The 24517-nt window shown below is 37.8% G+C and overlaps 1 protein-coding gene across 3 annotated transcripts in view; it reads right to left on the reverse strand.

Moving 5' to 3' along the window:
• Positions 1 to 24517, reverse strand: part of EFL1 (elongation factor like GTPase 1) — a 130941-nt gene that overhangs the window by 35658 nt on the left and 70766 nt on the right. For all 3 annotated transcript variants that reach the window (XM_067555723.1, XM_067555721.1, XM_067555722.1), the window contains exon 16: positions 5587 to 5718. In XM_067555723.1, the coding sequence (XP_067411824.1) occupies positions 5587 to 5718 (132 nt within the window). The remainder of the gene's footprint in view (positions 1 to 5586; positions 5719 to 24517) is intronic.

Here is a 24517-nt window from a genome sequence, read left to right on the forward strand (position 1 = left end):
AAAGTTGCGGGAACTTTTGAAATTGTTATTCCACTTTCTGCTTGGTCAGTGTGGAGAGCTTGCATCTAATCTTCCCAGCTGACCATGGTGGCTCCATGCAGCAAATGCTCTCCTGCTTGGAATATACCAGAGCTGATGGATCTGATCGGAATTTGGGAGAGTCAGCCGTGCAGTCCCAGCTCTGCTCTAGCCGAATTCTTGTGCCATGGCGGAAAAGGGCTATAAGTGGGACACACTGCAGTGCCGAGCTAAAATCAAGGAGCTGTGGCAGAGCCACCAGACAGCCAGGGAGGCAAACCATCACTCTGGTGCAGAGCCAATGAGCTGTCGCTTCTACAAAGAGCTAGAATCCATCCTCAGTGGTGACCCAACATCCACCCCCAAGATACCTCTGTGGCCCTGAGGCCACCGGACATTGGACTTAACCCCAGCGAAGAGGTCACTGATGAGGAAGTGGAGCATGACCCAGAGCTGGGGAGCAGTTCAGTTGCTGAGGTTGGGAGTCAGAAACTGTTCTTGACCCCAGAAGGCTACAGCCAGCCCCACCCCTTGAGCTCAAGCACTCTGGATGCAGGGGAGGGAAGTTCTGGTAAGCATTTGAAAGCTGATGCTGCTTGTATACTGGAGCCATGGGGGTCATTAGCTTGGCTAAAACATACAGGTAGTTGAAGGGATAGAAATGCACAGGAGTAGTGGTGTTTGCATATGGTTTCCCATTCCCTTGTGCACCTACATAGTATGGCTGAGAAGCACATTAATGAATGCCAAGATTTCGCAGGTATGCTCTGGTGTGACCTCTAGGAAACTTTCTTGGAGGTTCTCCCTGATTATCTGCCTCTGATACCTGGGCAGAGTAGCTGTGTTTCTGCTTCTGTTGTAGGACACTTTCCCATGCCAATTGGCAATCACTTGAGCGGAGAGTTGTGCACAGTTGTGCAGCACAAGGACCTGGTTTGAAGCAACTGGCGTGGAGGAGATGCATCCTAGCATCCTCGCTGACTCTAAGGAGCAAGATATCTGCTTCTATGACCGCAGCCTGTGGAGAATGGTGGCAGAACTTGACATTTGTTTTCCCTATGCACATGCACTCATGCCCAAAGCGAGCACCCACCCACACAGAACCTCAACCTACTTGGATGGTCTTCCCCTTCCCCCCAAACTCACCATTCCCAGGCTGATCACTGAGCTGTACTCTGCGCAGGGGACAGTGAGAATGAGGTGTGTTTCATAGTGATTCATATATACTGTTAGGGCACTTACAATAATGCTTCTGTTAATTGTTTCTTGTTCTTACACAGATGTGACCTTTGCAGTAAAGGACCCTATGCCAGCTGATCGCCTCTGGTTGATAAGGAAGCAACCATGGAGAAGCAAGGAGGAGATGTTTCAGGAACTCCTCCTGTTCTCTGAGGCAGTCAAAAGAGAAAAAAGGTCTGAGATAATCATTGTCAGAATCTCAAAAGATGGAGAGACATGAACAGAAGGAGAACCAAGAATGAATTTTAGGTGGGCATGAGTGTATGATCAAATCCATGGAGGAGCAGACAGAGCTGCTAAAGACAATAGTGTCATTGCAGACACTGTTAATGCAAACTCGCCCTTCCCTTCAGCTGCAACAAAACTTCTTTCCCTGCACTCCCCCAACACATTCTTTCCAAACTCATGGAGTGTCTCACTACCCCTTCATTCCACCCCTTCAGACAGCTATGAGAACGACAGCTGCACTTACACACAACTGTCAGAGCTGGTACTGCTCCCCGCTACCTTTCCCCCTCCAGGTTTTTTTTGTGTTGTAAACTGTTTTGTTTAATAATAAAAGTCAGTTCTGAGAACAATATGCACTCTATTTCTGTTCTGCACAACTTTTTCACCTACCACCAATACACATCTACAGCTCTATAGCAGTCATACAATGTCACAGCGGTGTTTCAAAAAACATCTTATGGGTGTTTGTCAAAATGGGCCCTCAACGCCTCCCTTATCTGTATGGGCCCCCGTTGTGCCCTCCTAATGCCCCTGGCATCTGGCTGCTCATAGGCAGATGCAAGGCGATCTGCCTCTGCAGTCCACCCAGGGGCAAACTTTTCGCCCTTAGCTTCACATAAATTATGGAGCACACAGTAGGCGGCTTTAATCACAGGAATGTTGTCCTAATTTAAGTCCAGCCTGCCAAAAAGGCATCTCCAGCGCACCTTTAACCTGCCAAACACACATTCAACAGTCATTCGGCATTTGCTCAGCCTGTTATTGAAGAGCTCCCTGCTGCTGTCCAGGTTGTCTGTGTAAGGCTTCATGAGCTATGGCATTAGTGGGTAGGCTGGGTCTCCCAGGATCAATATGGGCATCTCAGCATCTCCAATTTGAATCTTTTGGTCCTGAAAAAAAAGTGCCTACTTGTAGCTTCTGGTACAGGCCAGTGTTCCTGAAGATATGAGCATCATGCATCCTGACCAACCCTCATTAATATCAGCAAAATGCCCACGGTGATCCACAAGCGCCTGCAGTTCCAATGAGAAGTATCCCTTTCTACTGATGTACTCATCGCAAGATGGTCCAGGGCCAAAATTGGGATATGTGTCCCATCTATTGCCCCACCACAGTTAGGGAATCCCATCGCTGTGAATCTTTCCACTATTTCACGCACACTTCTCAGAGTCACAGTCTTTCACAGCAGAATGCAATTAATGGCTCTGCACACTTGTGAAATACAGCTCCAACGGTGGACTTCCCAACTCCAAACTGATTAGCGACCAACTGGTAACAGTCTGGAGTTGCCAGCTTCCAAACAGTGATTCTGACATGCTTCTCCACCAAAAGGCAGCTCTCATTCCATGAAGGTGGCTTTGCGCATTCGAAACTCCTGTAGCCACTGCTCGTCATCTCAGACCTGCATAACGATGCGATTAGACCACTCAGTGCTTATCTCACAAGCCCAGAAGCTGCGGTTCACCATGTGCAGATGTTCTGTGAATGACAACAGTAATGCAGTGCTATTAGTCTGCATGTCACTCAGCAGGTCAGACTCCTTGGATTCTTGTTCTGATTCGGAGCTCATGATGTACTGTGCGACCAGATGCGATGTGTTCAGAACGCTGAAAGCAACAAGTTGAAAGTAGAGCGGGATCCATCTTTTCGGATACAGATGGCAGGTGTGCAGGAAACGGTGGCGAGCCATTGGAAAAATGGCGTGATTTGCTGCCAGCAACGCAATGACTGATGGTATGGAAACACAATGCACTACGGGGCATTGAGCCAGCACCCATGCTGCTCCACACTCCTCCCCCCATCCCACAATTCCTAGTGGCAAAAGGTGCTAAGTTGCACGGTGGGATAGCTGCCCACAATGTACTGCTCTCACTGTCGATACTTCAAAAACAAGTGCGGACACATTTTGGTGACAAAAGGAGAGTTGTGCGGATGGGCGCGAGAGCTGTTGTTATAGTGCTTTTTTATCACCAATGTAATTATCATCGACAAAACTTTCTAGTGTAGAGAAGGCCTACGGATAAAAAAGTTCATCAGGAGCAGGGGTACAATACCACAAGTTACCTGCAACTCCTGATCTATTGGGGACCTGAGATAACCCACAATGAGAGGGTGAGGCCAGGCCATTCAGGAGAGATGCCGATTCAGCAAATGTCATATCAACCTCTCCTAACAAGACTGCAATGGCCAGAATTTAAAGCTATCCCTCTCTGCCCCCCAAACAAATCATGGCAGGAGTAAAGGGAAGAAGCAGATGTGGTGCTACCGGAGTGAATCTCCACTCAACATTATGCATACATGTTTGTTTGATATGCAGTTATTAACTATTTCTTTATTCAATTTAAAAGCAATATGCCATCTGTCTAATGATATAATGCAGGAGTTTTAAAGATCAAGCTTACGGTTCAAAAGTTTTAGTTTCCCCCCAACATAAGTTTTACTTATACTATACAGTTATCCTCTTTGGTATATTCAAAGATGTAATCCCTCCAGAGGATCTGACAACATACTTCTCCTCTTTTTAGATTGCTGGTATGCTGTCTGAGTTCTAGTACCAGCACAGATTCATTGTTAAATAATTCTGTTACTAACCAGATTTCATATTTGAGTTAAAAAATACACTAGCAATCTCTAATTTGAAAGTTAAAACAGTTTCAAAGTATATAAAAAAGTATGAACAAAATGTTATGGTTTGCCCTCTATTTTGTTGGAAGCATATTTATTAAAACTTGTCTTTGGCCTTATAATGGAAATGCAGATCAAAACGTGTGTGAGAGGGTGGGGGGAGAAAGGGTACTTCAAAGAATGAGTCTTGATGGTCTGTGAGTGCAAAGAAGCCTTCAAAATAACTTTTCTAGAAACGACAGAAGATGGGGACAAAAGGGCCTGATCCCAGCTGACCTAAGTGATGAATATAATGGGAGATGTGTCAAGCAGTGACAATGACAGGTAAATAAATCATGATAAGACCATAAGCTTATTTAACTTAGCATTACATTTTCTCATCTTCCTCGCTGCAATAGTCATTATTTTAAGACAACTTTTCTCCACGGCAATAGGAAATGTGTCTCATCTTACATTAATAAAATTAATTAAAAAAAACAAGTTCACACAAATACTTCATCAGTTAAAAACTTCTCCAGTTACCATTAATGGTGTGTGCATGATGCTATAAAAGTGAAATACATCTGTCTGGTTCTGTGTATTATATTTTCAATATGTAAACACTGGATGAAATTCATGAATCATATGGATTTAGCTGGATTTTAATTCTTTAGGTTTCTCTCTCCCACCTATAATCTGTCCCTAGATTTATTTTAGGGTATATTTGTTTGAAGTCCTTTAACTCGGCTTTAGCTTGAGAATCACATTTTTCCCCCAGGAGCTATGACATTTATCCTGCTATCGAAGGGGTTGATTTGGATTTCCAGTAAAAAGTGTAACTTTAACAGTTAAAAAAGTCATACATATATCATACAATAGCTTTCTGAAAATACTTTCATTATCTTCAGATTCCATAGGAACTAGAGGAATTTGGTTTATATTCTTTGTAAGTATACCATAGTATACCATAATTACAACTAATAATGATACTTTAAAAAGTCCTAAGGTGATTTTAAAAAACTGTTAGAAATAACATGTCCTGATTATGGATGATCCTGTAAATATTTATGCAGGTGAGAAGTTAATGGGATGAGAGCCCCTGTAAAATGGTATTTTCCCTTAGAATTTAAATAAATTGCTATTTGGTAAAGTCTGGTATAGAAAGACAAACATACTCTTCAGAAATATCTTTGTGAGCTAGAGAAGCGGTCTTCCCTCCAAAGAAAGCTTCTGGCAGTACGTATGTGCATGCAATGTATGCATGTGATTGTTTTTAATAATTTATTACAGCAGTTTTCAGAAACGTATCTCACTATCAATGCCTCCTGTAACACTGGTCCCATGAATTTCACCACACTTTATACTGAAAAATATGATATTCCCCTTCCCGCTTAAGGAAAAAGTTAATACTCAAAGACCACCATGTCAAAACATCACTTATAAGACTATTTTTCAAAAAGGAACTTCACTTATAAAGCAGAAAAATTGAACTCTTACTTGGATGTTTTGGTTCAATAGCAACACGCACAATAGGGGTAGCTTCAAAGTTGAGAGGTGTAAATGGCGGGCAAGCTGGTGATGTTGACAAAGTTGCTGACTTCAGTACAAACTCTTGCAAACCTCCTATTCCTAATAAGCACAGAAAACAGAAGTTCGCATGTTTAAAAAATGAAAGGTTAGCATAATAAAGTATAGTATATTTTAACAAAAACAAAAAATTACCTTCCTCTCTTAAAGCAATACTAGAAAAAAAAAATACTGATTACAAGGATGTTGCAACAAGAGTTAAAACAGTTCTCACTGTTCTTACAAGACTTTTGTTAAACTACCTCTACACAATTTGGATATGAAAAGATTCCATATGGGGTAGAGTGATCATATTTTTGACCTCACACTGGGTTCCCTTTGTATTTTTTGCATGCAGAATGTATATTAGACACAGATTAAGAAAGGCAGGTTTTTTAACACAAAAGGATGAGGAGTTTTTTCCTCTGATATTCCACATTTTTCACTTAATTCAATGTTATTCTGTGGTGGTTTGACTTTGTAACATGAAATACTTTATGTAATTTGACACTGAGTCAGTGTCCTAATGTAAAGGTCCTAACCTAAAACATTGAATCCTGTTGAAGAGGATGAAGGAAATTAGCCCAATATTTAGTGATGATAAAACAGTAAAACTACAGAGGAGATAAATGAATAAGAGTTGAATAAGAAAATAGCTGTTGTAAATACACATTTGGTCTTGGCTGCCAGGTACAGTGTGGCTGGTTCATGCGTACTGCCTTCAAATTACTATCAATATGAGGTCTCAAAACCCCCAGACATATGGACATTGTTTAGAACTCATTAGTTATAGCTGTAACAATGACAACCTGACACGGTAAAAAATGACAAATAAAGGTTATACAGATTAATGCAGCCATTTTTACTGCTTTTCTCTCAATAACAAACAACGAATACTCATTGAAATTGGAGACATATCTGAAACACAAGGTACATTAATAATCCACATACCCTTAATAACTAAGGATTTTGGGAGCAAACTTCTTAAATAGGAAGTTCTCAATTTTAAAGAAGTGTAGTTATTAAGTTTGAAAGTGTAGGATGAGTGCATGCTTCCCTTTATGTCAGACCCGTGATCAAGAGCAATTCTTTTCTTGAGCCTTCACTGCCATAACACGCTTATAGGCTTTTTGTTTTGTTTTGTTTTGATTAGTCTGATAGACTTGAGGCTAAGCCAAGAGTTGGTCTGTTCTTACCTTCACACCACACCTTGGCCTGCACAAAGGAGCTATTCCATTCCTGGAAAACCAACCTATCATGGAGTCAGCATCTGCAGCATTACGCTGCTTCTACAGCTTAGAAGTCTGCATTTTTTGGCCAGCTGGGTACATTGTAACTGGAAGGTTTACTACTTGGAGAAAACCTGCCTCAGAATAACTAGAAGTAATAGAAAATCCAAAAGTTAAAAATAGAACAGCAGATGCTATGAAGGAAAAACTTCTTCATAAACACATCCTGCACCTGACCTATGACCTGCATACACTTCCTCTTTTTGCTAATGTATCATGTGGTTTGAATGAAAAACAAATGTTGGACCTTCATCATCACGAGGGACTGAGTCAACAGATGGTCAGTTTACTCTGATCTTCTTCAGCTGGTAAAGAAATAATGATGTACAGGGAAGTGAGCTGCTTCTTTTCACAGCAAGATATGAACCAGAAGAATCAAGTTACCAAATCTGTTACTTCAGATCAAACCTACCTCTTTGTTGACACGTTAGAGTATCAAAAAAAAAAAAAAAAATCAAGTATAAAACTAACAAGGCACAGAGCGAGAGTGTATTATATTGGCATCTGGCAATGACAATACATTGCAGTAAAAAACTGTGAGTGTTTCTGTCAAAATCCCAGTTTGAGAGGTTTATAGCTTTGCATGCTAAATTACAGCATGAAGCAATTAGAATAGCCAACTCCCAAACCAGATGTGAGTTTTAATTTATTTAGTGTGGCCAATTTTGATGTAAACCTCTGCAAAACCTATAAAGATACAAGGGCTTCAGATATTTTGCCTATCTAATAGATTTCAACAGGACTTTGCAGATTTACAGGTGAAATTTCTGAGCACCCGTAAGGTGATGGTGAAAGTATCTTTTTCAATGAATAATATTTTTAGTACACAGAATTTTGATGAAGGGAGTACATAAATAATTCCAATTTACCAGATAAAATACTAATAAAGGGATTATAGTAGCTATATATCCATCATAAAATACCTTTAACACATTTAATCATTATGTTTAAACCACTGCAAAGTCTATAAAGATAACTTGTTATTTCAGAAATTCTGAACAACACTCGATATAGTAACAACTATTTGAATTATAGATACATAGCAGCTACTCCATAGGTAAGTCGGTAATTGGCTTTCCATTGTAAGAACCGTTTTTGCTCCCTCTAGCACCTAACTTCATTAAAACAAGGCCATTTTGCCTGGCATTTCTTATTTGTGATATGATCATCTTGCAGATGAAGATTTTGGGGGACCAGAGGGAAGACGAAATTTGACAGGAAAAAAATTAATTGTTTGAGAAATAAGAGTTAAAAAAATATTGGTATTTCCCTTTTTAAAACGCTCACTAAATTATTTTGAATGGTCATCCCTCAAAAACAAACAGTCTACAAAGTTTAAATCTGATTCATGCAATGAGGAATTATGCCTTAGGAAGTTTAATGGTTAATTTTCAAATGATTTGGTATGATTTCTTTTAAACCACTCCAGTCAGCAAAGTCAGGCAGCATGTTGTAGTTTATAAAATCTGCAGGACTAGAGTGTGCCACTTGGGTCATCGATATTATAGGTTCCACTGAAACAGGGAAAATTACCAAGTCTGATAGCCCTGGGGATCATATAAACTTGGCAGAAACAAAGCTGCTGATGGACCTTCCATATGTTCCCATGTTCTGTCTAAGAGCATTCTACATTTAGTTAGGTCCTTAGGAGTAAACGTTTATCTTTGCGAAGGTAAATGTTCTTGAAAATATATAACTTAATTTTGGATTATATTAATGTAACACATCCTGTTTTTAGCTCCTGGTTGACAGCAAGAGCCCAAAGTCCGTTCTGAAGGCAAAGAGCCATATTCAGCAGTTACTATTGTCCATTTATTTTCTCCTGTGCATAGTCCCACTGAGGTTAGAAGAACTACAATAGGGAGTAAAGATATACATGACACTAAATGTTTGTAGGATCTGGCCCCTATATTGAACAGTGGTACCCAGGAAATTGATAGAAAGTTCCAAACAGGAGGTTATGTGAGGACACTACAAGAGAACACTCACTTCCCTCACTCTCTGCCTTCTACTCTGAGGTCTTGTTTACACTAGAGATTTCAGCCATCAGAGGTCACCTACTGGTGCAGCTACACTAGTGTAAGCCTCTGCTGAAGGTAGTGTAAACCACTATAAACTACCTTTGCTCTGGCACAACTGACCCCTGCTCAAAACCTAGGTAAACTCCAACAACGTAAGTTACAGCTTATACTGGCCTTTTTACTAGAGATTTGCACCAGTGCAGCTAAACTGCTGGCCTGCCACTGGTTGCTGAAATTGGGGAACATTACCAAATTGATTAAGTCTAAGGAGCCAGTCTAGGAAGGCAAACAAAAGGATAGTCAGCACTACGTTAGCACATACAACACTTAAGAATTTTACCTGTGCAAAAATCAGAAAACAATATTTGTAAAGTATAACCTGACTTCTTATGCAAAAAAAAAGACATATTGGTACTGTTTGAAATATACTGTACCCTAAATGTCATCTCTGACCGATGCAGAGCTGCTTTGTAATAATTTATGAATACTATACTATATGTAGCCCTGGTTATTGGGATATTGATTATATTAATATACTTGTTTAGTTTAATTAGGGAGCTGCTGGGAAAAACAAGCAGAAAGGGAACGAATGGCTCAAGACAAGCCACTTCTCGGCAAACATATGAGAGTTGTTAAGACTCTTGGAAACAAGATATGAAAATAACTGTGACACGTTTAAAAAGAAATAGCCACAAAAGATGAGAGGAGTTTTTTGGTGGAACTAGACTGAGATACACAAGACCCTGCTGGTGGAGTCTGAAGAAATTAGGTCTACCTAGGTTACCATCAGGGACAGTAAGCCTGTAGGTAAGATGGGCATGTGTTTTAAAATCCTTCTTCTGTAAATGCTTTGTTCCAACTAACAAACAAAAAATACTTTGTGTTAAGAAGATTGCATGATCACTGTGTGCCACTGATCACAGATGCTCAAAGAACCGCAGATGTACAAACTCAGTTAGGCCTGCAGAATAAGAATAGTTGATACACAGGGTATTTCGGCACACGGTCTAAAATTTATTAATTTATTATTTATATTATCGTAGCTTTAGAAGCCAGTCATGGAGCAGGGCCCCCCTGTGCTAGATGCTGTACAAACACAGAACTAAAAGATGGTTCCTGCCTCAAAGAGCTTGCAATTTAAGTAGAAGAGGGGAAAGAACAGATAGATACAGACAGACAGAAAGGGAAGTACAAGGAAACAGCGGGACAAGAAAAGCAGGAAGTTTGTGGAATTCTACCCCAACTTGGTTAAAGACAGGAGGCATAAGACCTGAGGGCGTGCATGCAGAGAGACAAGCAAGGTGCAACTGACCTAGCACAGAGGTGCAATGGACCAAGCAATTATGACATCATCCATAACAAATACAGCCAGACTTTCTATTACCTGACATAAAGGGTGAGATTTCAAAAATGCTTAACAATGGCCTTCCTCTTGTCCCACTGAAATCAAATCCTGTCCAGAATTGCTAGCTGAAAACCCTACCTATTTTTGGCTGTTTTTTAAAACTGAAATTTTTTGGTGTTCAGCTTTTCAACCAAAACAGAATCAAGTCTGCAGAACTTTTTAATGAAAACAAAAAAACCTGTTTTCTTCAAAAATGCTTAGTGGAAAATAAAATAGATTTTTTTAACCAGCTGAACTCCGACTGCATAATACTTTAAAGGCTGACCGTGCTACAAAGTAAAATATTGGTGTATGTGGGAAAATAAAATACTTGAAACAGAAGAACTGTACAAAAAATAAGGGTGGGAGAGTGTTTAAAGAGGATACAAACTACAGTCATTTTCTTTTGGGCCTGGATTGTTTTGCTTTTAAAAGTTATATATTAAGAATACAATCTACATAGAAGTGTAAATAAAACCTCACTTTTTACATAGGCTATGTTCTGATTAGTTTGGCAGACTGTTCATATTGTCCTGAAAGAAGTGAATTTTAATAATCATTAGCAATATTCTCTCTATAATGCATACCAACCTGAGAGTTCAAAAGGAACACGGGATTAATATAGCTGCCCTACTATACAGACCATGGAATTCTATTACGAGCTCATGGAATAGGGTAAAAAAAATGCTGGAAGTCTAATCACTTATACATTTAAAACTAGTCTGAACAAATCACTAGCAAAGGTGCAATAGGGAGCAAACCTGCACTGATAGGAATAGATTAGATTAACTATAGTCTTATCTGTTTCTAGAGAATTATAACTATTAGTACTAGTAGCTACAAGCAACGAATCAATTTATCGATACTGGTATCACTTGTGTTCTGGCCAATATATGAAAAATACATAATGATGTGGTTACCAACAAAAATAAATAAAAGCACCAAGATATTATGGCTGAAATTTTCAAAGTGGTCTAGGAGGTTTAGGACATATCTTCATTTACTTTTTGGTTGTGTGTTTAGCTATCACTCGTCACACTTTACACAAAATAATTGTGACCTTTAAAGTACACCTTTTCAATAGAACTCAATTGTCAAGATCTGGACACATGATAGATCTATTACAGGATACAAGTAATTAGTCTCTCTTGGGGTGAAAAGAATTACTATGCTCCTTCTAGCTGCAAGAAAATGTCGCAAAGCACAACATTATTAGAAAACTATTTCCATCAGATAAGGAAATAATTTACTTTGCTGTGTGAAAACCAAACCAAACAAAATAAGGGCTGTTTAAATTTTAACCTCTATCACATTGTTGTTAATCTCAGCACATCAATTCAGAGGATTTTATCTGCTCTCACGGATGATATCACCACTTAAGGATCTTTGACTGCTTTGGAATGGAGACCTGTCATGTTCTGAACTAACACTTCAGGTGAACTGAGTAAAGCAAAGAGCTAATGGAATAAGCTTCCCAATGAGGTGCTGTCTCCACTCAAATGTATCACTTCTTATCAATGAGGTTTGTTTAGAAAGATTAAGGTTTTATGACACACAAAGCCTTGGGGTTGAAATTCTCCAAGCATACCACTCTGGTCAGTAAAGAAAGACTATGAATACTAACTAATACTTGGTTCATATAAACGGAGAACTGATAAGATTTTCTGTAGATGCACAAAATCTTAAAACTTTAAAACTAGTATTTATACCTCATTTTGAAGGGTGTTTAAAAATAAAGGCTTTTATTACACTTTAGTACAGTATAAAATGAAAAAAGTCTATTTTCTAAAATATAAGTGATGTATTTGGAAAAAATATTTTATAAAGAGCTATTAGAAACATTCATGATTACAATTGTCAGCAGGAGAAATTTACAATGCAAGCAAATCTGGGCTGAAAAAACTATAATTGGCTCTTGGAAGTTCTTAACCTCTTTTCAAAGCACACAAGATATTCAACTGTAAATAAACTTACATATGCATGGTATTAGTTTGCCCAACACTGCTAATATCAGCTAATATTCATATATTTGGAAATAATATATTTATGAGGCGCTCTCTATAAACATCCACAAATCTACCTCATTATTCTCCTTCAAATCCCTCTCCTGTGCCATAATGTCTACAATAAACTTGACAATGTCTAAGTCACTGGTGTGCTAATACCACTGCTTATCATGCTCACCAGTGTTCTTTCACTATTGCCTTATACTCCCGTTTCCATCTGTTGCCTCTCATCTCATCGCAAGCTCTTTGGGGTAGGGGTCCTGGTCATGACACTATGGTCATACAAATAAAACATAATAAATAATAAGATGACTACTGAAGATATCTGTGGTATTCTGAAAACTTGTGATTCATAGAAAGCAGTAGATCCAGGCTTACGGGCAGATGAGAAGAAGATGGTTTTCTTTATTCTGCCCAACTACTTGTCTCCTTTCTTTTCGGAGAACATGGTTTCCTCCAAATCCTCACTTCAGGGGACTACAGTGCAAGAAAATTACTTTTTTATTTTCCATACACAAAGGAGCAATTGTGTTAACACAGTCCACCTCAGTGTACTTATACATTAAAATCTCTTTTACTAAGTTCGAAGTGGGGAATGTAGGCTGGATATTCTAGTCAAGACACAGAAGCTATGTCCTAGTAGAGATTGTATCAACCTTTTTCATAGTGTGGACATCTTCCCTCCTATTTGTGATTGTCTGGACCATCTCCCTTATCAATCATGATCATATGATCTCTGCAGCAACTACAGCAATTGTTAACGTAGAAAAGTAATATTAAGAAATTATTTGTGTGTTCGCAGTTGTTTTCAGTACCAACTGCTTTGTTCTTTCTGAAAAAAGTTAACCACACTATTTTTTTTATTCTTCATTTCTCTTTCCCATCAGTTCTATTTCTCTCAGCTGGAAAAATGGAGAGCCTAGCTAGAGCTCTTAAAATCACCATGGATCACAGCTTTAGAAACCTTTGTCCTAAAGTCTTTCAAGAAAACTGATTTCTATTTAAACATCCATAGAGACAGGCAAGCAGAAACTTGAGTTCAACCTCTCACTCCAAAGGAGTTTTAATCAGTGGTTCCCTAATGGTGGGCCATAACCTATCATTGGTCACAGGAAGGGTCTACGTGGATCATAAAAACAGACAGCATGCAAGTGGTGGTCAACTTTTTTTTTTCTAAAAAGTTTAGGAACCACTGCTTTAAGTCATACAAAAGACACCCAGGACTGAACTACAGGGTGAGCATTTCATGTGGGACTTGAACATATCTTCTGGCCAGGGAGGAGAGAAGTGTAGTGAACGATCAACCAAGATATTAACTCTGCCATAACCTATTCTCCCCTTAAGAATTTCAATACTGTGAAGGTGCACTAAATGCAGAAAGCAAATGCAGTTGCAAAAAACACTTTGATTTTTAGAGAAGCAATATAAAAATAACCTGAGATGGACATTTGATCTAAGTTCTTTAAGGAAAAGAATTGACAGTTCAAAAACCAAAAAGGTATATGTGCTTTCTGAAGAGTTGCGTAGGTTCCAAATTTGGTCAAGTTACACCTTTGAAAAATTGCAGTTTGCACATGCTCAGTAGACTTTGATTTTAGCAGCTAAAATCTCTGGTCTGTCCTCACTGACCATGCTCAAGCCTCTCACAGCTCCTAGTGCTGAACAGACCGTGCATGTGCCTTCCCCAAAAATCAAATAAGCACGCTCCATCCAGTCCTAGGTATCAGGGTGAAGTTGGACTTTCCCTGTAACGGGTTCTACCAGATGTGGGCGTGGTGGACACTGGAAATGAGAACAGGGACCTCCTCAATGATCCCCTTGTAGCACCCAGGCAGCATGTAGGAAGGAAACTGGTTGATTTGAATGCTGAAGGGAGGGAACTGAGGCACAGAGAGATTAAGGTTAAGTATTCACCAATTTTGGATGCCCAATTTGAAACATCTAGGATCTGATTTCTCCAAGTACTTGGCATCATACAGCATTTCACAAGTACAAAGAAGTACAGCTCCCATTGACTTCATCTGCAGCTGTGAGTGCTCAACATTTTGACAAATCAGACCTCATGGTATTAAGTTGGGCAGCCAGAAAATGAAGAACATAATTAGTGACCACTTGTGAAAAGTTTGGTTTAGGTGACTTGACTAGCATCACACATGAACTCTGACAGAGGCCAGAATAGAATCCAATTCTCCAGGGTGCTATTTAACTGCCTTAATCATAAGATGTCCTTTCTCTTTCTGCAATCCCCTGCCTCATTCACTATACACCTTCCATCTTCTGCAACAAATAAGACAGGGTCCTATGGCCAACAGCCTCCTCTACTACAAAACCCTGATTCATCCCTAGAGCAGGACTATTCTGTGCACTCAGTGAGGCAGAAGTACTGTGAAAAAATAGTCTGTGATCATATAACTGAAGACTATATCATAATGTGTAAACACAAGGGGGCTGAATTAATGTTGGACAGGAAATCTTACTTTTGCCATTTCCTAACTTCTGCATGCTTGACTTTGCAACATTGAAGTTCTTTTAACATCGTTTTTTTGGTGTTTAGATATAAATCCTTTTCAGGATTAGAATAAGAACTAGGGAAGCATATGTTTTTTAGAAAAAAATATATAGAAATACGAATGTTTCTTAAAACTCTAGGTTAAAATACCTTTTAAGTGATAAAATGAATATATGGCAGAACAAGTGCACATTGATTTTATGGAAAGCAGACATCAAAAGACATGCTGATGTCGTCAGGAGGTTATTTGCTAAAATACAAAAATTTACTTTGAAGTGTGTAAAATTTGAGGACAACATTACTTTATAGTCCATGTAGGTTTATTGGATTTCACAAATGGATGAAGCCAAAATTAACTTAACTATACAATTCCAAAATGTTAACATTTTATATTACATTTAGTTTGCTAAATATTACTAATTAAATAGATAAAAGTAGTCCAGTTATATTTTGATAACATCTCCTATGTACTGACAAACATATCCAAGGAGCCTATACAAATATTCCATGTCACATGCTGAGCTAATCTCTGTGGCTCAGAAACAAAGTAAATGAACCTAATTTTCAAATAGCTACAGTTAAATTTCATTTTAATCTAACATACTTAAAAATCCTGCATTTAAGAGAGTTAAGAGACTGCACTATTAAGCACTAAGAAGCCACAAAATTATGAAGTTCAGGTTTGCGTTGATAACCTTAGCTCTGTCTCCTTATTTATTTGCACTGATAGACTTTAGTTACATGATTACATGTAACATGATCAAATAATGAACTTTTTTATATTTATATGTTTTTATATTTACTATTCTCATTATCAGCATGACTCAGTTTTCTTTTATAATATGTTAACTTCTCTTCTCTCTAAGGTATATATCTAACAATTTTGTCAGTGCCCATATATTACACATTTTCTTTCTGATAAGCAGCAAACCGGCCTTAGGTACACTTAAGGAGATGAAGCAGTTAAAGCTAATTCAGCTGCACATATATGTTAATAAATAATAAGAACACTGCACTGGTAGTTTTTTGTAATGTGACCTCTGCAAACTAGATTAAGGACACAACAAATCATTTAGTATGAAAGTTTAAATCTTACTAGGTAACTTGCCCATCAAATTAATACTTCCATTATTGTACGTTGAATGTGTTTAACACCATCCAAAGCATCTTAATGCTAAAGGCTCTCTGAAACAAACCAAATTTTAGTCATAATTACTTTGAGTAAATTATTTTAATTTGACCTGACAGGGATACATATGAACTCACTTAAGACTTAAAAAAAACCCAAAAAAACCAAAAACAAACAAACACAAAAAAAATCAGAACTTCTGAGCAGTTTAGTATGCCATATTGACCAACTGAGATTTAGGAAAGTTAGTTTCAATACAGTTAAGTCTGAAATCACTTTGAAATCCTGAACTAGTATCTTCATTTCACTGTGCTTGAGGAAAACCATGAAACTGCACATTACTAAAAAAGAGATGTTCAATTTGAACTGAGTAACCATTGGTAAAGGAACTAACTTTGCCTAAAAGACATCTAAGATAAAAATGAAGAAAACATTTCATAAAACTGTAGATACTCAGCTTTCTGACTAATGAGAGCGTCATTTTTTTCTTTCAGCATGATAACAGTGTTTTTCTAAGGGTGTCACACTGACAGCACTGGAGATTGCTGGGAAGCTTCCTTACACTGCTGCACCAATGGCTCAGGGCTCACCTGGAGATAATCACCTTTAGGCCTGAGGCAAGAGTTATTCAGTCAAAAATGTTCCTTCATTCCTTGGCCTCTATGCTGAGACCATCAACAAAGGTTCCAGTTACAATGTGGAAACCTGCCCACTAGAATCTGAACAAACAACAGTAAATGATCAGGGAAACATCACAAGACTACTCTGCACTAATTGTAAAATATAAAAATTAATACTCTTAAAATTGCAGTTGTGAACATTTAAATTTGTCCAATCCCACAAAACGAACAAATGAACTAACTTTCCAACACACGGCTGGTGATAACCACAAGAAGAGATGAATGTGATGCAAGCCCAGAGATATTTCCACAAAACCACGATTATACTTGGCCTACACACAAGTTATATAAAGAAAGGTTTTTTCTGTGTATATTTGGCAGCTGTTTGTCCCTTTCAGCTGTGGTTCTGGGTAATTTCTTCAAAACTTGCAAAACAATCTGGTTCTGCAGCCTTGAATTTGTGTATTTATGATTTCTGAAAGCTTGAGGTTTTTAACTTGTTTTATCTTGATCTTTTATTTACTTGAGTAAGCCTTACAACAAGAAGACAAGAGAGAAAAGTGTTTAGAACTGTAAAACAAAATGTTGCCTACCACTAATCTGAAATTAATGCCTGTCTTGTTAATATTGAAATGGTCAAAGATGGAAAATAGGCCAAAAAGAGGCCTTAGTAATTACTGAAATTTGCAGTCATCTGCCCTCAAGGTAAGTCTTTTTAATATTAAAAAAACAGAAGTGTCTGTCATTAGTGTACTTCTGATTGTCCAATATGAATATTACTATTTTTCAACTACCTCATAGTCACATGGCAATGAGCACAAATGCCATGTACCACCATGCTGTTTTTGTTCACATTCAATAATTACATGTACTGTGGGAAAACTAAATACTTCAAGAATGTAAATTCAGTTTCCACTCTTAGGGTCAAATCTTGAGTACCATGCTGGGAGACTACAGAAGATCAAATGTACAGCAGAAAAGGTACAGAGCAGAGGCACTGTGTGGAAACTCCACTCCATCCACTATATCGCAAAGAGCCATGCTACGAGGGCGGACCATGTTAGGAAGGCTATTACAGAGGGGTCAGAAATTGGAAGACTGTTGCAAGCGCATCCATCAAGTGCAGAAATTTCTGAACCCTAAGATGCAGGTGTAACACAACGGGGGGTGTGGGGCGTGGCTGCTACTACTGCTCATGTAGTAATTATTATGGCCATGCTGTGCAAAAGCTCAGTGTGCCACGCCTCTTGGTGAGGAGGGAAGATCCCAGTTCCCATCTCAAAAACCTGACATAACTGAGCCAAACAAAGCCATTTCACTGGCTTTCTGGTGCATGAGACAAGAATTCTAACCTAAGAGTGCACATTTGCATCTCTATGATGTGTTTATTCCCTGTCTGCTAAGTTTGATTTCCAATATAATAGCTATACCCACAGATCTTGCTTAACACGTCTGATCATGGGGCATCAACCTTTTACAGCTCAGTTACTGAACCATTTGTAACATATGGTTCATTGTCAGTTCTGCAGAAAAATCTGCTGTGCAATATATTTTCCAAGTGAAAGTTCAATAATAAAGGGGATATTGAAACCACTTTTCTAACCCCATTTAGATGACAATGACAAAAAAGGTGTTAAGGTGTATCCACTAAAAGTATGCTCTCTGTGCTACAAAGAGTATTAAACATATTTTTTAAAAGGGACATGGCAAAGGAATTTTATGACATTAAAAAAGGCCTGAAAGTTCGTTTTGTTTTTGCTTTAAAGGATGATTACTATTTTTCTGCATCAGAAATTCAAGTTCCATCTAGAGTGGAAGAATCTATAATGTCTAGAAAGCTTGCAAAAAATCACCACAAGTAAACAAGTGAAAGTTGAGCTGGTCAGAAGAGAAGACATTTTTAGTCAGACAGACAACTTTTTGGGGGGTTTGTTCACATCTACTTAATTCCTATAGCTAATTAACATTGTGAATAAAGAAAGCTTTTCTTAAAGATCCAACTTCATGAACCATCAATTAAAGTGCCAGGAGCTCAGAATAAATCTCATACTTTCCAATGGTCCTCCAATAAAGCCAGGCAAGACCAGACTGTACAGTCATTACATTTTTAAAGTAAATAAAAAGGGGAAAAAAATCAAAACTGTTTTTAAAAATAAACTTTTCAGGTCCACTTCAGACATCATAGGAAACACAAAACAAACAAACAACTCTCCCACTCCCCCCCAAAAACAAACAAACAAAAATTGGATAAGTCCACTATTACAAAATCCTTTGTAGGTTACCTTTAACATCTCTCCCCAAAGAAAAAGCAAAGTCACAGATTTGTTCAGTTATATAACAGATAAATTTGGATCTCACAACATGGTTCCTCTCTCTCTCTCTCTCTCTCACACACACACACACACACACACACACACACACACACACAGAGAGAGAGAGAGAGAGAGAGAGAGAGAGAGCGCTGTCTTTTACTGAACCTGAAAAGGGTAGGAGAGGGAGGAGGGAAGAAACTTTCTGGTCCAAAATTTATTTATGGATTTAAAAAGAGGCATCAGCATTATCTTCCTTGTTTGTTTATATATGGATGGAAATCTCTCAAGGCCAAGAATGAAAGTGTTAGCTAATACATGGCTGATTATAAAAATAATCTCTTTCAATAGTAAATATTTACGCAAACTTAGTGCTGCCATAATATCCATGTTTGTCAAACTAAATGGTAGTAAGAGTGAAAATCCAAGCACTGCAAAATCATACAAGTTAGAGAAATAACTACTGTGCAAAATTCAGTCCTGGTGTAAACTCACTGACTTCACTGAAGACATACCTGTTTATGCTGGATTTAGCCCACTAAGTCATCTTTTTCTAGTTCCCTGCTCACTCCAGAACATTCATCATAGTGCATTTTTCTAACACTCCTTGCAGTTTAGATTTTTTAAAATTTATTTGTTCTTAAGAGACCCTTTTGAAAATTTACCCCTTCGTTTTTTGTCAGCTATCAATCTCCCCAGTACTTTTTTTTTTTTTTTTTTTTTTTTTGGGGGGGGGGGGGGGGAGTGCTCATTTTTGAAGTTCCTGAAATTTGTCAGTATCTTCCTGATAAGGTAATGATCACATTGAACACAATATTCAATGGGACAGATTACATTACTAAGGATTGCAGGAATCGTACATTTTATATATTTTTCTTCTTTTCCCCTTCAAAATAATGATCCTCATGGTGTCAGCACACTACAACATTCACATACTCACAGTTAGGCCTGCACCAGCCTACATGTCCCTGTTTTCAAAATGGTTCTATTCTTGCTGCTTCAAGTGAAGTGTGCTTTACACATTTAAAGATATTAAAAGGAAGTAAGTTAGTGGGAAGCCAAAAGTCCTGTTTAGCTATTCAGGCTTCTCTTACTAGAAGAGACCAAAAGTTAAGACCCCTTTCCCCTAATTTCTGTTATTTTAAACACCCAAGTCCGATTTTAAATGGTACTGAAGGTCAGTGGGAGCTGCAGGTGCTCAGAACGTCTGAGAAGATAAAGTTCAATATTTGTTTTTCTACAAATATTGAGAAGGAATGGAAAATTCATATTAGAACGGTCTCATGCTTTATTTTCATTTCTCTATTGATTCATGTGGTTTTTTTTTAAAGCCACACAGTGTTGGAGGTATGATGTTGGTAAGTGTTAAGTGTACGAATACAGTAACATATTATACAGCAGAGATTCTAGACATTACAGTGCACTACATTTTTAATTTTTTGATCCAGATCTCTCCTACAAGTGAACAAAATCACTAATTTGAATTCACATGTTAGTAACATGAAAGGACTTCTCTTGCAGTTAGACAAAAGCAAATGTGGCCTAACTATCTGCAGAATGTTGGGAGGAAGTACCATTTTCCTTGTTTTTCCCCTTAGTGCTATGTCCCGAACATGGGCAGACTGAATTTAGATACTGTTTTCTTAATTTGTGTATTATAAAAGATAAGTAGCATCTGGTACTTGCCAGATGTCGATTATAAATGGTGTTAAAATTAATGAGGCCTGCAGGCACTGCGCACAGAATTTGTGGTAATCTGTAGGAGTCTTGGAGGTTTTGTCTTGTTTGCTTAGAAAGGGCTAGAGGAACATATTGCTACAAGTTCTGCATTGGAGAAACAGGGGATCTTTGGGAATTAGAAATTAACAAACTCCTACTTAAAATATAGTTGGGAAGGCAGGAAGACAAGAATTAGATAATTCAAAAACTTACTAACATCTCTGTTCTCATGCGGTGAATATATAAACTGCCTAGATTATGGGTCCAAATTTGGTTGATTTGCATTAGTAGTTAAAATTCCTTTTAGACTACAAGTCACATTCCATTTCAATACTAGGTGACCACAAAAATATGTTTAAAACTTTATAAAGAAGCATATACATTATCATATATGTATAATATCCTCTGGGAAATGCAATATTAATAGTCTTTGACCATTTATCCTGTTAACTTCCAAGACATGCAAGTAACTAATTAACATTCAATTTACTCAGAACTGAGCTTATTATTATTCCCAATGCCTAATGTCTAATGTCTTCCTTTATAGGCAGTTTTCCTTCAAGTTACAGTTACTTACAAATGATTTCAGAGTGCTTATTTTGTTACATTGGCAAATGTGGCTGGGTGTGTTCAAAAGTAAGAGATAGTATTAATATATATGTGTCCTATAAAAATCAGTATTTATTTGAAATCAAAATATGTTTAGGGTACTATGAAAGCAAGAAGAAAATCAAATACACGATCAGAAGCTGAAGAAGGCTTTAAATAACTCATTTGCACCTTCAGTCAATATCATAGGGCATATTTCTAACAAAGGTAACCATCTTTCTAACTCTTTGATAAAGAGCCTTTGATATAGTGGATGTGTCAACAGATGGCATGAAATGGAACATGGAGAAAGTCTTAAATACTCTTGAGACATAAAGTGGTTGAGGTAATCTTGATTTCCTAACTCAAAATGCACCTTCTTCTGTGTTTATCACATGCTCATTCCTAAGGTATCAGAGCAGTGTATCCACATAAATGATATAACATGTGAATCCACATAAATGATATACCCAAAGATTTAATTTACATTCCTATTTCCAAGGGCTGGGGAGAAATTGTCTAGAATGACCCTGTCCTATGATTCTTAATGTCCTTTCAAATTAAAAAAAGAGGAAATCCTATTATCTATGCCCACGAGTCTTCTTGTATGCAATAATTACCTCCTAAGTGTGATCAATTGCTAAAAACCTGTACACATGTGTAAATACAAATACACACGCAGAAATGATATATTTAAAATATAAACGATTTTATAATCACTAAATGAAAACTGGTTTGAGGTCCATGGTCTTCCATATTCAGTCCTGGGCCAGCATTCAAACAGGCACTTCAAGAATAAACTCTTGGGTAAAATTCTAGCCCCACTGACTTCAACAGAGTCAGTATTTCACCCCTGAAGAGGCTTGACAGTTTTAAGATCTGACATCTCACAAACCATAGCATTTCAGTATTCCAGTGCTATTAAACAGTATCTCTATATCCTGGCTTATTATTTTTATTAGAAAATGGTAAAATCAGATGAAATGACAGATTCAAAAGCAATTAGTTAGTGACACAGTAAATATGCTATCCAGACCAGTAAAATTATTTATATATAATTTTTCAGGAATCAAAAAGATTTGATCCCCAATGTCACCTAGTCTGTGAATATTTTTTTTTCTATTTCATAAACATCTGACAGGCTTATATACTTTTAAAAATTGACTAACAGAGAGGTGGGAGGAGAAAAGGAGTAACAGTGTTTGAGTGCAGTTGAGAACAAAGACAGACAGGGTGACTGTAGACAAGTGTGTGTTCTTCTAAAGAGTAATAAGAAAAAGCAAATTACAATTATTACAGCAAAAGACCCAGAGGGTGAGAAAGCCAACAGGAAGAAGCAACAGCAACCTACAGTGTTGCTTTAGCAATCAGTCCATCGTATAACTAGTTAGAAGACCTCCTTTCCTCTTATCCTAGCAGCATGTGGAGCAAACACACCTCATGGTATTGAAACAAGCTAATTTTTCCCAGTGTCTCCCTGATACCAAAGGCCCTTGAGAAACTAGATTGGTCTAGCTAATATTCTGCTGACTAAACAGAGTGCTACACAAATGCAGTATCATGTATCACCCACAAGAAACAACCCTGGCTTGGCTGCCTCTTCAAGACTAAGTAAAACCTTCAAACTCAGAATGTCAGCTGCTTTTCTGAACAACAGAAATTTGACCATTTGCTATTGCTAGATATCATCTTAAAATATTGTGTAGAAATCCAACTCAGACGCCTTATATTTCCACAAAAATGGTTCCTGTAGAATTTGATTACTTTAATGTCTATCAATTGTGAAGAAATGCCTGTAACACAATGCTGTGCCTCCCTATTCAGATAATGTAGAAACCGGTTCGTTTAAAAAAAAAAAAAATTACTTGCACCCACTAATTGGTTAAAAAAGGGAAGACAATTTTTAAGATTTTAACCTTGAATTTTATATCAATATTATTTCTTTAGTAAGAATAAAACAAACCTAGGTTCCCGTTACCCATTTAAAGGATTTGAAATTATGCAACTGACAAAGGTTGACTCAATTTAATTTTGCATAACTGATTATTAATAAAAATCTCAAAATGCTGCACTTCCACAGCACTTTTCAAGTGAGCATCGCTAAGATCAGCGCTCAAAACATTAGTATTTTAAATATCAAAATAGTAAATAATGTAGATCACCTTCCATTAAAATCAGAAATAGCAAAGCTTTGCCCGCCTGTCTTTATAATGATAAAGACAAGGTTATTAAATAAAAGCTTTACTTAGCCACCAAAATATTAGCCAAAAACTCTCCAATTTTATAAAATTATACGTATTTTGAGTGTGAGATATTAAAAAAAGTACTCAGCGCTGGTTTAACTTTGCTCCCACTGAAGTCAGTGGGAGCAGGGGTAAGCCAAAGTTAAGTGCTTTTGAGAAACTTGCTTTTAAAATCTATTTTTAGGAGGAGAACCTCACTAGCCCTGAAGGAAAGCTTTTACTAAAAACCCCTTAGTCTGTTCCCTTATGTCATGGCATGGTTACTCAGCCTCCCAGTCAGCACAGGGTTAAAAGCTGGCAGTACACAAAATTCGCAGTCAAACTGGTTTAACTATTTACCTTCACATCCCCCACATTACAAACATTGCCAAATATAGTATATAAAAATCAAACAACACAAATCAAAATCCATAATTCCTATGGCAGAACAACTGCCTTAATAATGGGGCATAAAGTCTTTCATTTTGAAGTCACTTGTTTGAATTAGGTCCAGATCCATAGCACATCACAGCAGAGGGAAGTAGACTGTAGAAGTGAGAAAGGATTGTATGTATTTCAATTTATATTATATAGAAAAAAGCATCTGTCCTTGGTTCCAGGTGTCTTTGCCAAAAATGTATAATACAGTCAAATTAAGGGCTGGTCTGCCCTACACATTTAAATATATATAAGACAGTTTACACTGACCTAATTAAGTCAGTGTCTACAGTACACTTTCTTCCCGCCGATGTAAGCGCCCTACTACACAGACATAACTCCACCTCCATGAGAAGCATAAGGTTTATGTTGTATTTAGGGTGACAGTGTCTGTGAAGGCACCTTGTCCCTTACATCAGCTGTTGGCTGTCTTGTCAATTTCACAGCAAAAGCCAGGCAGCTAGAGCCCAGCTGCTCCCAGCCCCCATTTGGAAGCTGGGGCAAGAAGCCCAGGATGCTTCCCCCCACTCACTCTGGCAGGGAGCGGGGGGTGCAGGAAGCTAGGGCCACTGGACCCTCCCACTAAATATCAGCCCTGAGGCCCTTTTTTCCCTAAAGTGTAAAGACA

Source organism: Emydura macquarii, unplaced genomic scaffold (genome assembly GCF_026122565.2).
Source record: "Emydura macquarii macquarii isolate MOO-44397 ecotype Brisbane River unplaced genomic scaffold, CSIRO-AGI_Emac_v2 contig_1644, whole genome shotgun sequence".
Taxonomy (NCBI): domain Eukaryota; kingdom Metazoa; phylum Chordata; order Testudines; family Chelidae; genus Emydura; species Emydura macquarii.